General features: G+C 41.6%; 1 protein-coding gene across 4 annotated transcripts in view; it reads left to right on the forward strand.

Moving 5' to 3' along the window:
- Positions 1-2,375: 2,375 nt before the first annotated feature.
- FIP1L1 (factor interacting with PAPOLA and CPSF1) overlaps positions 2,376-14,346 on the forward strand; it is a 37,147-nt gene continuing 25,176 nt past the window's right edge. For 2 of the 4 annotated variants that reach the window (XM_083458282.1, XM_083458283.1), the window contains exons 1-10: positions 2,484-3,050; positions 5,341-5,380; positions 6,086-6,146; positions 7,525-7,628; positions 8,305-8,366; positions 8,729-8,836; positions 9,403-9,533; positions 9,824-9,892; positions 12,757-12,866; positions 14,111-14,218. In XM_083458282.1, the coding sequence (XP_083314408.1) occupies positions 2,963-3,050; positions 5,341-5,380; positions 6,086-6,146; positions 7,525-7,628; positions 8,305-8,366; positions 8,729-8,836; positions 9,403-9,533; positions 9,824-9,892; positions 12,757-12,866; positions 14,111-14,218 (881 nt within the window). In that variant the 5' untranslated portion in view covers positions 2,484-2,962. Of the gene's footprint in view, positions 3,051-5,340; positions 5,381-6,085; positions 6,147-7,524; positions 7,629-8,304; positions 8,367-8,728; positions 8,837-9,402; positions 9,534-9,823; positions 9,893-12,756; positions 12,867-14,110; positions 14,219-14,346 lie in introns of all 4 variants that reach the window. The other 2 variants (XM_083458284.1, XM_083458285.1) reach the window with 2 other exon arrangements.

Below are 14,346 nucleotides of genomic sequence, written 5' to 3' on the forward strand. Positions count from 1 at the left end.
CCGGTCGGGGCGACCTGGAGGCGGGGCGCTGTTTCGGGCGTTTGTAAGAACGAAGCTCTTTGGCCGGCAAATGCCCCTCTCACGTGAGGGCGGAAGTTCGCCTGCCAACCCGGAAGAGCCGCGGAGGCTGAATGGAGCCTGGGCAACGTGTAGCGGGGCGGGACCTTTGAGGGTTGTGCCGGGCGTTTCTCCTACTGTTTTCTTCTACTGTTCTGTCACGTTCGCCTTATTATTATTTTTTAAAATGACGGTTCTGAAAGACAAAATAGTATTCGGTGGTGTTTTGATGTCCTAGTGATAGCAATTGTAGTAGTAATAGCAACAGCACACCCAAGACTAGCTACAGTCTTGTCGGCTCGCATAATTGTCTCATCAGATTTAATATGTTAAACAATATATTGTTGAATGTCATAAAAGCTGGAAGCCTGAATTCTGTAGAGACTTGTCATAGTTGCACTGATTAAATGTGCGTGTGGGAGGGAGGGTGAAGGTTTAACAGGAAAATAATCTGAGAGTTTGAGTTTTAGAGGGGAAAGGGTTGAAACTAGTTATTTTTAATTAATGGGTAAGGTTAGCTGTACCTAACTTCATGTAAGCACCATTGAGTTTGGTGGGGCTTTTTTCTGAGTGAACAGGTTAAGGTTTGTAGCCTCATTTAAAATATTTATTACCCATTTTTCATTGCAAATGCAGTTCTAGAACAGGTTGCAATTAAAACTAATCCACCTGCTTGGTAACATTGACTTAATAAGCAAGTCAGATAAATTGCAGCCAGCCAGCAATAAGATAATCATAGATCATGATCCTTTTTGTAATCCATGGAATAAGAGGAGAGTGCTGTTGTACTCAGGTCCTGTTCACAAGCATTTTCTACATGAGACGGAATGGTGAATAACCTTTGTTCTAATCCAACAGTACCATCAGGTAGAAGTCCTTAAACATAGTTGTTCATAACACTCACATGCTTATTTAAGTAAGTTCAGCAAAAAAGGGTGTGCAATTCTTAAACCAGCCCTCTACAAAAGTCCACACAATCCAGACTACAAACTACAAAGCACAGCAGGAACAACAAAATGCTGAGATGTACTGCTGCATCTGTTATTCAAGATGACTTGAGTAAATGGACAAAGAAGCTATAACTAGCTAATCTATTCTGGGGGGAAACCTGTTTTCAAAAGTCATTAATGCAAGTCCCTCTCATAGGCATGATTTCATTTGAATCACTATTCGTTCACCAGGCCAAACCATTTTAATGCCAGGGTTGAGCCATGGAATAACATCATGTGAATTGGTAGCAGATAGAGTATAAGTACATGCAAATTGTTTTCCCCCTCCCCACTGAGTGACTTAAATAAATTTTTTAACCTGGATGCTCCCTAAACAAATGGTCTGATATAAAGGCAGGCCTGAAAGCTAGCACCTCTTATTTTAGAAATAATTGCTAATGCTGATTAAAGGAGCTGACTTCTCTTCACTAGGCCAACTCTACCACAAGCTGAAGACACTGAGGAAAAAGAGCAAAGGGACGTACAGAATGGAAGGTTGGTAAAGGTTATGTTTAAAGGCACAGTGGACTATAGAATCAAATTAAGTTGTTTAAATGGGTGGAAAAGGGAAGATCCCAGTGGCTTAAGTTGTACAGTCTCTGAGAGCACTTAGAGGGCATAAAAAAGGTAAAGGTACCCCTGCCCGTACGGGCCAGTCTTGACAAACTCTAGGGTTGTGTGCCCATCTCACTCAAGAGGCCGAGGGCCAGCGCTGTCCGGAGACACTTCCAGGTCACGTGGCCAGCGTGACATCGCTGCTCTGGCGAGCCAGAGCCGCACACGGAAACGCCGTTTACCTTCCCGCTAGTAAGTGGTCCCTATTTATCTACTTGCACCCGGGAGTGCTTTCGAACTGCTAGGTTGGCAGGCGCTGGGACCGAACAACGGGAGCGCACCCCGCCGCGGGGATTCGAACCGCCGACCTTTCGATCGGCAAGCCCTAGGCGCTGAGGCTTTTACCCACAGTGCTACCCGCGTCCCTAGAGGGCATAAAACAACATTCTAATACACTAGAAATAGGAAATGCCACTCTAATTAGGTAGTGAGTGAGAAATCTTGACTGGTACATCAAAACAAAACTACCTTGCTTAAGAATAAAAAGTGCTTTGCAGTAACAGCCCCCCAGTCCAATCATATGCCTCAAATCACACCCCCTTTTTGCAAGAGGAGAACGAATTAAAATTGGATAAAAAAATACTATCTTTAAGCTTCTGGTTTATTTTAAGTCCCTCCCACGGGGCACCTTGCAAGTAGGTACACACACCTTTGAGAAACAGGTGAGCCGTTTGAGTGGATTGAGAATGCATCTCACGTGCGTTTGTGTGAGACGAGTGCATTAAATCTCTGGGCTGCACGCATCTGACTACAGCATTGACTTTGTAACTACTTTGTAATTGTGGTTTCAACACTGCTGCGTGTCACAGCTACCCTCAGTGCGGCGGGTAAAGAAGTGCTGGCCTCCAGGTGTTGCTGCTCAGGGACAACCCCACATACTTTTTTTTGGGGGGGGGAATCTCCTCAGTTTCCCAGTGCACTCTTGTCCTGGGCAAGTAAGCCCCGCTGAGCTCAGCAGCGCTTACTTCAGAGTAAGCACACTTAGGGCTGGCAGAGAAAGGCTTTCAGGAGGAAAGCGGCGCCCACCGACGGGGCCCAGGCCTGCCCCTTCCCGAGCGTGTCAGTCGCGCAGCGGCGGCGGAGGGGAACTGCAGGCCGAGGCGCCGCCGCGCTTGCCGCCGCCGCTCGGCTTCTCCGGAGGCGGGGGGGAGGGAGAGAGAGAGGCAGCCATTGTTGTTGTCCCTCCTGCCGCCGTCAAGAATCAAAAGCGGTCGAGGTTGGAGGGGGCGGGGGCGCACTGCGGGACTCGCCTCAGCGAAGCGCAACCGGGCCTTCCTCGTGCAGAATCAGCAGCAGCAGCCATGTCGGCCGGCGGCGAAGTGGAGAGACTGGCGGCGGACCTGAGCGGGGCCGGCGCCGGGGATGAGGAGGAGGAGTGGCTCTATGGCGGTACGAAGCTTCTCTCAAACCCCACCACCACCACCACCTTCTTTCATTTCTTCAAGCTGCTCTCCCCCTCCCCACGCCGCCATTATGCTGCTTGCCGGGCCTGGCCGCCCCTCCTCGGGTTTCGGCCGGCGGGAAACGCTAGGCCCTGCCCCGCAGCGTGTCCGTTGCCAGGCCGCAGCCGGGGCCTGCTCTTTCCGCGGCCGGCTTTTCGGGCTCCCAAAGGTCCGGGAGACCTCTGGGAAGGAGGCGGGTTGCCCTGTGCAGCGCGGCGCCTTCCCCTGCCCGTCTCCTTAAGGGAGGCTCGGTAGGCCCCGCTGTGGATTTGGAGCCCCATGGGTTGGAAAGCGAATAGGCACACCGGGCCCCATCGTACATTCGCCGGGGAGAGTTAAGCCCCGCTGAACTTGCGCATGCATATGGGGCTTTTTTAAGCAGCCAAGAGGGGCCCCCTGGATGTAGTTGGGGTGCCTTGTTGTGGATCGATTTGGGTCTTTGTGACCCAAATCACGCTCTGATTCGAGGCCTCGTGCTTTGGTGGGAGACTCCTGCCTGACTCTCTGTAGCCCTGGGTTTTGTTTTTTTAATACTCCGCCCACAAGCTTTTTAATATGTTTTAAGTCGACCACCTCCATATCGAGGCACTTCCCTTCTCTTTGGAGTTGGCCGAGGCCTTTGAACCAGTAGCGATTTTTGAACGTTTTGTTATTAGTGGTAAGGTAAATCAGGGATACTGGAAGAGTTGGAAGGCTGCCAGCAGCAATGCACCAACCTGTTTTGGTCCTTTGCCTTCCTGCCTGAGAGACATTGGGAAGCCCAAGGTGTTCAGAAACACATTTATTGAGTTTGTTTCTAAACAGTACAAAGATAGTAAGAAGAAAGTAGATAGTTAAGGCACAAACAGTATGTCACTATTACGCTGATGATGATTCGTTAAATTTGTATACCACCTTTATTCCATAGATCTAGGGGCAGTTCACAACAGAAATATACAAGATAAAAACACAAGATACACAATAAAACAAGAACACCCCTCCCTCTATATTGCTGCTTTACTGGAGGTGTGTGTCCCTGTGTGTTTAAGGGACAAGGTTACAGCTTGCAAGGAAAAGGCAGGAAGCAGGTTATAACTCACTAAAGAAAAAAGTACAAAGAAAACACAGCTCACATCTGTTGGTGCAGAATCAATACCATACCAAAAGCAAATAAATAGGTTATTGGTGGGGTGGGGGGAGTTGTCCACTGGAACTTATTGTCCAGGTGCTACACAAATTGCCCGTGCTACTGCAAGAAACCCCAAGTTATGCCACCTCTTACATGGAAATGCTGTATGCACTTCAGCAGAGATGGGAATATATATATATATGTGTGTGTGTGGACATCACAGCGACTCTTAAGGCTTTAGGGTTGATAACCTTCTAACAGCCATGTTTAGAACTGCCATGGCGAGATTTGAATCACCATCAAAAGTTGGATTCTTTGAAATTTTGTTGAACATCTTGACATGAATGCTCTGTTTTGTATTCCTCCCATAGAAGTGGTTTTGCATTATAATTGCAACACAAGTGATAGTTGTGCTGTAACTTTCACAGCTTCATAACATGCAGATTTAACCAATAAAATTTTCCCTGGAAAGGGTGTGAGGAGATTTGCCTGTTGACATTGTGCCTGCCATGCATTTTTTAAAAGTAAAGAAGATGCTAGGTAAGAAAGAAGACAGTAAAGCTAACTTGCACTAAGAAGTGAGATAGGTTTACTTTACTTGATTTCAGAAAAGTATTTTTTTTCTTGCTAGCAAAACATTTGAAGTAATGGGAAGTAAGTTATAATGGGATAACATTGTGTCTCCATTATAGTAATAAAAGACTTTCTCCAGTTAAGCAAAAATTTCACTAATCTTCGTACACACAAGGTTTATCTTTGAATATATGTGAGTAATCCAGTTTGGAATATTGGGGAACATATTTACTGTTTTATGTAATTATTATGGGATTTGAAATCTAAACACCAATACACTTGGTTAAAACTTACAACCATGGAAACTATTTGGTACAATTATAAAACTTAAAAACTTTGAACCCATTATGAATTCATGTGTAGGAGAAGGACTAGTAAAAAGGGAGACAATCCTGACTGCAGATAATACATAGTTTGAGAAATGCAGCTGGAATATTTAGAAATGGAATCTCTGAATTTTGTATAAAATGAAAACTGGAAATTTGTGAGGGATTCTTGTTTGTACTATTGCAGTCAGAGATCATTTTGAGGTATTTTTTCTTGTTGCTTTTTGTAGATGAAAATGAAGATGAGAAACCTGAGGAAACACCTGGCAAGTAGGTATTCTTTTATTTGTGTGTATTGTAGTAGCATTGAGTGTGGAATGTGTTTCAATAATACATGGATTTATTATTATTTGTTGAAGAGCTACTATACAATACAATACAATATGCCATGCTGGTGGTGCTGTGGTCTAAACCGCTGAGCCTCTTGGGCTTGCCAGTTGGAAGGTTGGTGGTTTGAACAGGGTGAGCTCCCGTTGCTTTGTCCCAGCTCCTGCCAACCTAGCAGATCAAAAGCACCCCAGTGCAAGTAGATAAATAGGTACCGTACCACTGTGGTGGGAAAGTAAATGGTGTTTCCGTTCGCTCTGGATTACGGTGTTCCGTTGCACCAGAAGCGGTTTAGTCATGCTGGCCACATGACCCGGAAAGCTGTCTGTGTGATGAGTGCCGCAACCCCATAGTCGCCTTTGACTGGATTTAACCGTCCAGCAGTCCTTTACCTTTTTTCTCAGCCTAACCCATCTCACAGGGCTGTGAGAATATTATGGAGAAGTGGGAGGACCATGTACACGATCCTTGAGGAAGGATGGGATATTAATGCAGTAATAAATAAACATACAGATTTTTATGGAACACTATTTCATCCATCCATGATATAACAACAAGTATATAACCCATTTTAAGTGGAACTGATTTTCTTGTACATCTTAACACCTCATAACTTGGTTAATGTTTTTTATTATGATTATTTTTAAGTGCTCAACCTCCGACTGGAAATGAAGAAGAAGCCGCTGCTGAAAATGGTGTCGTGAAAACGGTGATTGAAACCAATTATTTGATGTACTTGGATTTGAACAAACTGCTTGTGGTGACTAATGAATTCAAGTCAATGTGTTTTTTTGCAGGATGTTATTATCCAACATTCAGTTAAGTCAACCCAGGTGCTAAATCATTTGAAAAATCCAAAGCTTGATAGTGCGGCTTCTGGAATTAGGCTCATCTTTGAAAGCCCATCCAATAAGTCAGCTTCACTGTCCTCTTCCTTCCCCCCCCCCTTCCTTTTCCACAATGGCGTTGAACATCAGTCAAAAACTGGTACAACGTTATGAATAGATTTAACATGATTGCAAAAACAGTTTAGTTCAGTTAGAGTTTGTTTGTTTCACCAAGTCATGTGATTGCATTTAACTAATGCTGAAATACTTGCCTTGTTACTGAAAAACAACAAAACAAACTACCTGATACAGACAGTCTTCATACTACATGCACATAACACAGCCCCAATGGCTGTTTGTTGTGAAGAATGGTAGTTTTAGAAGAGACCAGCTGGGTAGATAAGTCGTATTTTAGCCCTTGTCCCAATACCTGTTTTTTTTCTGTTGCATTGAAGTTTGGAGCAAAAATAAATAAATCTGGTGGAATAAGGGCTGAGCAACCCCTCCTCACCTGCCATATCTCTGCTCATAGTGCATCTTGCCTGAAGCTGGTTTTCTCTGGAAAAAATGCTGATAGGACTGTTCTACATTGCATTTGTGTCTGATATATAAATTAGTGCCATTTCATTTGTGAGACTGTACTGTGAATGATTCATGCATTATTAGTACTATTATTTAAGGGGGAAGAGATTAAAATAATATTTCCAAAGCTAGCAGTGTCAGTGAATAATTTGTCCAACTTTGTGGAGGAGTGGCTGCTTAGCTTTCTAATGCATTTGATAGCATTTTTGGTTGATGCCCACCAGTATTTTCAATGGATACTATGGACATATGCATAAGTATTTCAGACTTATTTTTATTATTGTGTTATTTCTCATGCAGCACTGGTTAGAAAACCTTAATAGTGAGGATGCTTGTGTCCACATCCATTGTAAGTCAGCGGCAGAGCCCATATTGACTTCAGTGGTGCACCATAGTAGTACATATGAAAAGGTCCTGGGGCTGTGAAATGAGCCAGATTTCCTACTCTTTCTCTCTTGAGATGTCAGTGTTTATCCTCAACACTCAGTTTTCTGCTTAGTTTTTTTTATTTTTTGGAAGTCTTAAATGATATAAATATTACCCAGATATCAAAAAAGCAGTAACATTTTTTATTTTGAAATAATTGTAGTGAAAGTACTCTATTAAATGTTAGTCTGCCATTGTTGATCACTTACTTACATTGAATGTAATTTGTAACTGTGATCTTTTTTCTTGTAGAAAGCAACAGAGGCCGAAGATGACAGTGATAGTGATAGTGATGACGATGAAGACGATGTTCAGGTCACAATAGGAGATATTAAAACAGGAGCCCCACAATATGGGTAAGCTGTCTGCAGTGATGTGGGGCAGATTATCCTATGCAGATTACTCTAGTTTGCATTGGAAAATTATCAGAAAACCCATATCACTGGTTGGTTGGTTGGTTGGTTGGCTGGTTGCTGGCGGGCTCAGCATCAGACTTCCATGACACAAGGGATCTGATCTAAGGCAGGCAAGTGAATATTCACTTCCCTTGTCAAACTGTAGCAAGGAAACGTGTAAGTTGTAACACTTTTTGTTTTTTGTTTTTCAACCATCTGGCCATGTGTTTGATCAGGCCAGTTTCATTTTTGATGGACTAATCACACGTGGGCTTTTTATAAGTAACATACAAAGCTCAAAATAAAAAAAAGTTTTTTCCCTTTCAGTACTTTGCCAGGTTGACTAATTAAAAAGTAACACAATCCAACTGATTCTAGATAATATAGCTTTATAATGCAACATCTTGGTTTTTCATAATATTGAAAGTCTGCACTTATGCTGCAGATCCTTTGAAACACAGGATTAAAAATGGGAATATGGTGCCAGCATGTTCCTCAAATTCTTAGGGGTTTTTTGTGCCTTGGATAATGTTTTTACAAAATATTAGGCTTTGTTTCATGTGCAAATAATGGGTGCTAAAGTTGGCAGCTGTCAACCTTCCTTTTTCCACTTAATAATACAAACACTAATTTTTAGGTATGGAGCAGCCCCAGTGAATCTCAATATCAAGACAGGAGGGCGATCTTATGGATCTTCTGGTAAGTGTCTTCTGTGCTGTCAAAAATAAAAAATAGAAGAAAAAAATCAGCATTCTGTAGTGACTATCCCAATCATTATTGTACAGTAAGAAATTAGAAAAACATTGGAAATGAATGCACTTATGTACAACTGTAAAGTTATTATATCATTGCAAGAATTTTTTCTCTCAACAATATTAGGTAGGCTCTCCTGAGAGATGTTCCCAGGGTACCTATTGAAAGTCTTTCTTCCCCATGTATCTGTAGTTATTTCATTGTTTTCAATTATTTGTCAGGCTTAACACAGAGATGCTTTAATTCTGGATGTAGAATTGTTAATAGTGTGATGGTTCTTATGATAATATTTTGACACTTCTTTGTAGGTGCAAAAGTGAAAGGAGTTGATCTGGATGCACCAGGAAGTATTAATGGTGTTCCACTATTAGAAGTTGATTTGGATTCCTTTGAGGATAAACCTTGGAGAAAGCCAGGTAACAAACTTTGCTGTTTGAATTTTTATCACTGTAGAAGCTTGTCAGTGAGATTGTATAAAAATGTGGGTTTTCCATGTAGCAAATTAGAACTTAAGCCATTAGTCAACTAGAAAGTAGGGTGATCACTATTTCTCAGAACCCAATTTATGGATAAGAAGTTGTGTTAATTTCTTAAATCAATGTGGAATAAACCCTTACTTAAATAAATGAATTTTCATGTACAAGAATATGCCTGTGCATCTTTTAAATCATCGTATCAACAGAGCAGTCCTCTTAGCTGCATAGGTGTCTCTTGAGCATCTGCTAGGAGTCTGCTTTGCTGCAGTTGTTCTTTGCTAGATTATGTACCATTTGGTCAAGTGCCCTCTCCCTTGTACTGCAGTTAATTGTCACTGCTGGTAGCTAATACATGCTGCAGGGGGGGAGTAGAAAACACCCTCTTTTAGAATGGTTTTCAGCTATGTTTCACTTAAAAACCAACAGCTTAGTGGAGGACTGGGTTATTTCCCTTCCTCTCTGCCAGTTGAGTTGTAACTTTTAGACTGTGTTTTATCCCTCTTCAGGTGCTGATCTCTCAGATTATTTCAATTATGGGTTTAATGAAGACACCTGGAAAGCATACTGTGAAAAACAAAAGAGAATACGAATGGGACTTGAAATTTTACCTGTTAACTCAACGACAAATAAAATTACGGTAATGAATAGACTCTCTGATTACCAAATTATGGAAATGCTTTTCCTTCTGAAGTTGGAATAGCACTGTCTCCGCAGTGAGTGTTAGAAGTCTTTGTGTGGTTCAAAGTACATACCTACCTTCCTTCCTCTTCCTGTCACCCAGAAGTTTTGCTCCATTTCTTTGTTGGCCTTTGTGTTGATAGTGTGGAACCACCAAGCTACAACTAGCTTGTAACCTGTTGTTAGTTGTATTGTAGCCCATCAGTCCATAATGTGGTGTTTTAATGGGCAATGTGTTATTTAACTTAGGCCGAAGACATTGCTATGGAAGTAACTCCAGGGGCAGAGATTCCAGATGGCACATACAATCTTTTTAAGGTGAATGTTGGTAAACTTTCCTTAGTCACTCTAATCACTGTTTGCCATACCATTTCCAAGGTCTGAATCTAAGCACAAGTGGGCGTAGCTGTTTTCCCCAAGTGTTTTGATGTATACTCCAGATGTGCTGCATGTAGAACCCTATAATTTACCTTTGCTGCTGCAAGCCTGTGACTTGATGGCCTAATGTACTAATGATTGCTATGGCAGTTCTTTAATTCCTTGTATGCTGCATCCCTTTAGTCAGATGACTTTCTAGTTTATGGAAGTGTCGATGTTTAATGTGTTTTTATTTTCTGTGCAGTATTCAAGTGAGAAAACATGCTGGAGAATGATCAGAACCAATTGAATGGATGGCTTCTCTTGTGGCCTCCCCCCCCCCTTTCTCTCTCACTGATATCAGGAATGATCCACTTCTGTATTATTGGGGGCAGAGCAATTTACTCCCTCATAGATAACTATAAAGCTGGCAGTAAGGGTCACTGACCCTTTCACTCTGATATGCATGGAGAGCTCCAGGGAGGGAACAGTTTTATTAGCCTTACAAGATACCGGGAAGCAGCAAGAACATTGACTGTTTCTGAAGTTAGAACCTAGACATGAGACTTTGCCTTTCCCCTGCCATACGTTCACGTAGAAGGACTCACAGGCAGTGCAGTGTTTATCTCTTTCCTGCATGAAGTGTGTGAGTTTTCTGTCCTCTTGAGATCTCTGTGCTGTGTGGAGAACTTGGGGAAGGAGAGGAGCCTTGCTTCGTGCTGGAGAAATGGTAGGAGGTCTCCATTAGGAACTGCATTTGTGGACACCTGAGTGTAAAAACTTTATATTAAGGGACGACATGGTGTGAGATGATGAGTAGGTTCCTGGTGCCAAGGAACCAATATGTTTTTGGAAAAGTGGCTTCAAGATTGATGGGGGTGCTTTGTTTTTCCAGAATGCATATTTGAGTACAGTTGAATAGAATGTGTAAGCTCGTGCAAACTCTTTGTTTCTTAAAGTGAAAGTTGGAACTATACAATTCCCTTTCTTTAAAACACTTTCATTTAGGTTGGGCCAGTAGGGGCCAGGTGGAGGAGGTTTTAGCCCAAGGGCAACCAGTTACCAATCACTTTCTATGCACAGATGTCTAATATAATTAGTTTTACTATATAAATAAGAATGCCTGATCAATGTGCATACTATATGCCTGCAGGTAAATTTGAATAGAGATTTTGGATTGGATTCACTAGCCAGGTTTTCCATTCTTTGTTAGCGTTCAGTATTCCAATTCTGGGTACAGAAGACCTAATTGATGTCAAATCTAGACAAGGCTGATGTAATACTAATCATTTGAAGTTTGCTCTTTCCTAGTTCGTTTGTCTCTTATTTTGTATTGTATCCTTTAAGTGACCTCAGGGTGGCATTAAGCCTAGCAGCAATTCTAAGAAGTAGTGACTTTCAAGGCCACCTTGCAAACTTAATATTTAAATCTGGATTTGAACTTTGGTTTTCTACATTCAAACTCAGAACTCTGACTGCTGCACTGCAATAGCAGACTTTGAATGCTCCTGATTTAAAATTCTGTGGTCCAGTGGTGCTTTTCACTAACATCTGGTGAGAATTTGAAGGCTAGATGTGCTTTGCTGCCTTCAAATAGGGGGAGATCTTTGGGAATACTTTTGGTGATAGTATGGATGCCCAGATTGGAGAGTTTTAACAGTCCAGATGGCTCTGCTCTCTGAGACTACTTGATGGCATTGGAGTGGTATGTTGGTGACATTTCTGAGCATGAAGCTGTGAAAATGGATGTGGTTTACCCTACGTGCCCTTCTCTTTGGCAATTTATACAGTCTTAATTAGCAGTACAACACCACAATGTTCTTTTTGCCTAAATAGAGGGATAGATTATTGCCACATACATTGCAGTAATTATTTGTTGCCTCAAGCAAGTAGCTAAGAGCACCCTGCTCTATTGTAAAAATAAAGGGTTTTGATTCCTGTCTCTGCTTAATTTGTATGTTAAGTTTAGTTTACTTTACTTGAATAATTTTCTTAGCAAGTGGGAGGCATTTTTTTAATGACACAGTTCATGTGCAGGACAGTCTGCATGAAGACTAGTTAGATTATTACAGTCCTTGTTCAATGGCTTGGAATTCTTAAATTTATAGAGACACAATCGTTCTGTAGCCTTGTTTCTTTCTGATGTTGAAGATTGGCATGATTATCTGAAAAGAGATGATCACATTTAATGAGACTACAATTACTGTGGCAACTGTGTTTTGCTTTTTGCTCCAGATGCCATGAAGAACTGCTTTTCCATGGTGGAGACCATATGAGTTTGTTTTGCTTTTGTTCTGGTAGAAACCTGGTTGTTCAAACTTTTCAAAATTCACCATACTATAATTTTCAGTTTCTGTCCCTCTCCCACATAGAAGAAGTATGCTTTACAGAAAATCTTACGTAGGCTGCAGCAAAATAATACAAACATTTTTGGCATTCAGAGAGTTACTTTATGCTCATTCATCAAACATGTCCAGTGGAACTTTTTTTATTTCTCACCTGTTCCCTTTTGATATATCTGATCTTCATGCTGTAGCACAAACTATTTTTGAAACTCCCCCAGATTGAAAGAAGGTTTATCAAAGGCTTGTGTGGGCGACATAGGTTCTTTTGGGTACATGGAACTAGTTGCAACAGTCTTTGAATCCAGGCCATAATTTTCCTGCGCAAGATCTGCTAAGATGAGCAGCTATAATTTGTTAAGAGTTTTGTTCTTCAGCCCTGTACTACTTAAGCATCTTGACTTGAGTACTTGACATAAAGATGCTTCCTCCCCCCCCCCCCAATACATTAGACAGTGCTAATGAAGAAACTTTATTCTGAAGGTGCAGCAGGGAAGAACTGGAAACATGGAGAAAGAAATGCCACTGCCACCAACCAAAACTGAGTTTACTTCTCCCCCTCCCTTATTCAAGACAGGCATCCCATCAAACAGGTCAGTTGGATATTTTCAAATCGCCATAGAGAGAAAATACCTTCTGGTTGTTACCATTCTCTTAAACTGAAGAAAAGAAAAGTTTGCTATCCTTGTCTCAAATCTTAACCTTTTTTCACATTTTAGTTTGCAATCCTAGATGTATTTGAAGTGTGTGCAATTTTACCAGGAAAAGTTAAAGGGATTTAATTAAATTTTAGCATGATCTATAGTAAGAATGTGGATTTTTAAGTCCCTGTTTAAAGCATCTGTGCTAGGTAAGTACAGATAATGAGCTGGACTACATGATGGTATCACTGACAGGAACAAGCTGCTTCCCTTGTCCTTCCTCCACAAGGACTAGACTGGAAGCTTTTGTTTCATTTCCCCATTAATTGTATCTTATCAGCAGCATGCTCACCTACACAATGCGTTAAGTATAGCTTGTTTGAAATGAGCCAAATTCAGACCATAGTTTGTGAAACGGTTTTGTTTCAACAAACAGTAGTTGAGATTAACCAGTTTAGGGTTTGAGCAAGGCTTAGTGTATCTTTTCTTGAAAGCACTGTAGTAACCCATAGGTGGTATTTATATTTTAATGTTTTGCTTAATGTTTTACTCTATTCTACTCTATGTGTTTTGGTGATTTATGATTATAAATCTGTGTGTAACGAACATCATTGTCATGATTAATAAAATATAGAAATTTCTTCCTTGACTGCACTAGCTGTGTGCATCAAAGGCTAGCTTTGGCTCATGCCGATTGGTGATAAACTCTGGCTTATCATGATATCCAAACTGGCCAAGGGTTGGTTCAAATATTAAAACCTAACCATGGTTTGGCATTCCATGAATGAACCCTGTACTTACCTGTTTCCTTTGCTTAATAACTTCCTCGTTTGGGCACGAGCCAGGAACATAGGCCTGACCCACCATTAGCCCTATTATTGCAGGAAAGTGACAGAAACCCAGGGATTAAATACAATAACCTAGTGTTCTTTTTCTTGATAACAGCATTACCGGCTGTGCCTCATCAATGGAAAGCCAGATCAGAGTCCCCAGTAGAGACCTGGGGTCTCACCTTACACAGAGAAGGAAAGGGGTCAAAAAGGGATAGATTTGAGGAGGTTTTGTTTCTGCTCTTCTCTTCCATAAATAAGGGACAACATACTCTATATCTACTATGTGGAAAGGCCAATTGGGGGTTCATTGAAAGTGGGGTAATGCCTGAGGAAAAGAAAGACCTAGAAAATTTATCTCACCAGAAACAGCGCCTCTTCTCAGTCACAGCCGAGCACTGCAGCCAGAAAAACAAGTTCAGGTGTTGGGAAGTGGCAGGACCGATATGGGAGGGCTGAATCGCCAGAACTAAGGTAAGAAGTTAAAAGGGACATGTTCCTTTTTGAATTACAATGTTCATTTTACTCATTGGTTGCATGTGTTTAGGCAAGGCTGCTGTAGAATAGCATTCTTGACTTTAGTGTATGCCAGGTTTTGCAGC

The sequence above is a fragment of the Podarcis tiliguerta genome (assembly GCF_965153285.1).
Source record: "Podarcis tiliguerta genome assembly, chromosome: 9".
Lineage (NCBI taxonomy): Eukaryota > Metazoa > Chordata > Lepidosauria > Squamata > Lacertidae > Podarcis > Podarcis tiliguerta.